Source organism: Triticum dicoccoides, chromosome 3B (assembly GCF_002162155.2).
Source record: "Triticum dicoccoides isolate Atlit2015 ecotype Zavitan chromosome 3B, WEW_v2.0, whole genome shotgun sequence".
Lineage (NCBI taxonomy): Eukaryota > Viridiplantae > Streptophyta > Magnoliopsida > Poales > Poaceae > Triticum > Triticum dicoccoides.
In genome coordinates this window covers 512,159,178-512,161,635 of record NC_041385.1, presented here as the reverse complement: position 1 = coordinate 512,161,635, position 2,458 = coordinate 512,159,178, and the positions used below count along the sequence as shown (strand labels likewise).

At 52.5% G+C, this 2,458-nt stretch overlaps 1 protein-coding gene across 1 annotated transcript; it reads right to left on the bottom strand.

The window, feature by feature from the left end:
• Window positions 1–503: 503 nt before the first annotated feature.
• LOC119281468 (early nodulin-like protein 1) lies at window positions 504–1,351 on the bottom strand. The gene is made up of 2 exons (XM_037561981.1): window positions 1,143–1,351; window positions 504–1,060 (listed from the first exon to the last, which is right to left on the bottom strand). Exons 1-2 carry the CDS (start codon window positions 1,312–1,314, stop codon window positions 624–626), a joined length of 609 nt encoding a protein of 202 aa, XP_037417878.1. The 5' UTR covers window positions 1,315–1,351; the 3' UTR covers window positions 504–623.
• Window positions 1,352–2,458: the final 1,107 nt, after the last annotated feature.

The window sequence follows — 2,458 nt, the reverse complement described above, 5'->3', positions numbered from 1 at the left end:
GTGGCATCTATGTTACTACCTATGTTACTCCCACTATGACCAGCCTAAATTCTCTTAAGGCCCCCCCGATTTTCACCCGTGTGGGGCCCGCCCTCACCTTTCGTCCGGTTAAAACGCGCCAGTTCAGGAATCAGCCCGTATACTTATGTAAAGCTCCGTACGTCTAGCAAAACTCTTTCAAAGAACATACTACATGCCAACTTTGCTGGAAATATTTCGCCTCCACAAAACGAGATGCTCTTTGTTCTTATTCCACCACTTCTCCAGGGAGGAAAAATCCAGCGCCCGGCACGCTTGCACAACATATTAGTCCTCGAACCGTAACAGCCGGGCTTCTAAGTGAAGATGGGTCAGAATTTCGGGTGTTAACTAACTGTAGCAAACCATATCTCAAGAAAAAGATTCAGAAGTCCTGGTATCACTATGTAATCACGAAAACGGCTTCAGTATCCATTCACGTGTTCATGTAACATATAAACATCATTTTATTCTGTATACGAATCTCAACTCCTTGAACTACATATAACAACTGACACCAACAGCGTATCATACAACGAACAAACCATCCACAGACCACACCATGACAGCACGAACACAACGTCTAGTCCGATTCGTACGCCATCTCAGAGCACCAGAGCCCCTAAAACCCCCACGACTACGCCGACGGCTATCACGTCCAAGTCCAACCGTGCCGCGCTCGCCGTCGGTGGTGGCGCCTGCAGCGAGCTGCGCGACATCCCCTCGTTGCCAGGGCTCATGTCCGGGGCCTCCGCGTGCTCTGGTGCCGAGGCCCAGAGCGGCGGCGATCCGGGCGCCGGTGCGAGCTCCCACTCCTGGGACCGAGGCGCCATCACGACGACGTACAACTTCTTGCCCTTCTGGCACCGGTCCTCGTCGCCGCTGATGAAGAAGAAGGCACCCGACCGGTCGAACCGGAACTCCGGGCGACCACCGGCGTCCTCTAGCCGGCGGACAGGGCTACGCGTGTTGCACGCGTCGAAGTCCGGCTCGGTCACCAGCAGCACCGAGTCCGCGCCCTCGCCCTCGCCGCGCGCAAACACTGCGAGCCAAGAAACATGCATGTACGATTTACACTTTGATTCATGATGACAATATCGACGAGGAGGCGGTCGTGTACGTACCGATGGTGTCGTTGATCTGAAACCGGTTGCGCTCGGCCCAGTGGTTGTAGCTCTCGGCGGGGTCGACGACCCAGCCGTCGCGGCCGCCGGCGTAGAAGACGTACGCCTCCGACGAGGAAATCATGGCCGTGAGGCCCACAACGAGCAGAAGCCACTTCTTACAGTTTGCCATGGTCTTGATCTCAATTGATCAGCGTGGCCAAACGAAGAACTCCGGGAAGTGATTGATATGGTAGAAGAGGCGGGATTGGATGCCTATATAGGCACGCTGGATGTGGGTGCTGACCTATGGTGGAACAGGTGTAGGCTCCCAAGAAACCCTCATCTATGACTACGCATGGAACCAACGGGAGCGCACCGCTTCGTTGAATCAGTTGCTGCCAAGCTGGATTTTCTTGCGGCGCTCGGTTCGCCGTACCCGAGGATGCGACCGCGGGAAATCGGTGGAGACTGAACAATCTAGCTTTTCCTTCTCTTTTCTTTGTGACTTCGCTACAATTTTTTTTATTTTGCGAGGGACTTCGCTACAAATTTGATGGCATATATTGTTGCAAGCATAGCAAAGATTTTACATGCTCAGTTTTTTGCCGGGATTTGCCATGTTTACTAGTAAGAAACATTGTCATACTCGCGAGAACATAATTTGTCATCTCAAACATCAGATTTGTCATGCTTGAAAATCCGACGTCAGATTTTTAACATTCCCGTTTTTCTTTCCAAGGATAGTGGGTTAATTCTTTTTTTCTCTTTGCACATTCAGACTTTAGATCGTCTCCGACATTACTTCCTAAAATAGAGCCCCTAAACAATGTTTTGGGCGTCCCAATTCTTAAGTCTTAACATAAGGACACCTTAACGGCAACTACCGCCATGGTGCCAGGGACGACGCTACTGCTCGGCCCATGCCGCAGTGGTGACAGAGCGCGGCGGGTGAAAACCAGCATCGGGGTGGCGGGGATGGCTTGTTGCCGCTCGACACATGCCGGAATGGCAGCAACAACGCTCGATTGCTCGACCCACGTCGGAGCCCTCCGGTATCATGGACTAATCGGCATAGGATGAGCTCCTTGTTGCCCTCTGCCTCTTGGAGCTCCCAATCAATGTCACCAAACTCCCACTCGGACATGGCAACAGATGGAGCTAGGGTTTGGGTGGAGTAGAGAGGACACGACAAGTTGGAGTGGAGAGGGAGAGTGAGGACCACACGAGGTCCTTGTGGGGTTTGGGATGGGCCTTGGATGTGAATCCAGTGTGGTGGAAAATGGGCATATACTGGCTACCTTATTTCTCCCTCACATATGGGTTGGGTTTTTTTG

What these genes read in the sequence shown, in the direction of transcription:
- LOC119281468 (XM_037561981.1), bottom strand. Translation starts at nt 1,314, where the DNA reads ATGGCAAACTGTAAGAAGTGGCTTCTGCTCGTTGTGGGCCTCACGGCC. An exon ending in TCAGATCAACGACACCATCG is followed by an intron (nt 1,061 to 1,142) that starts GTACGTACACGA and finishes CTTGGCTCGCAG; the next exon opens with TGTTTGCGCGCGGCGAGGGC.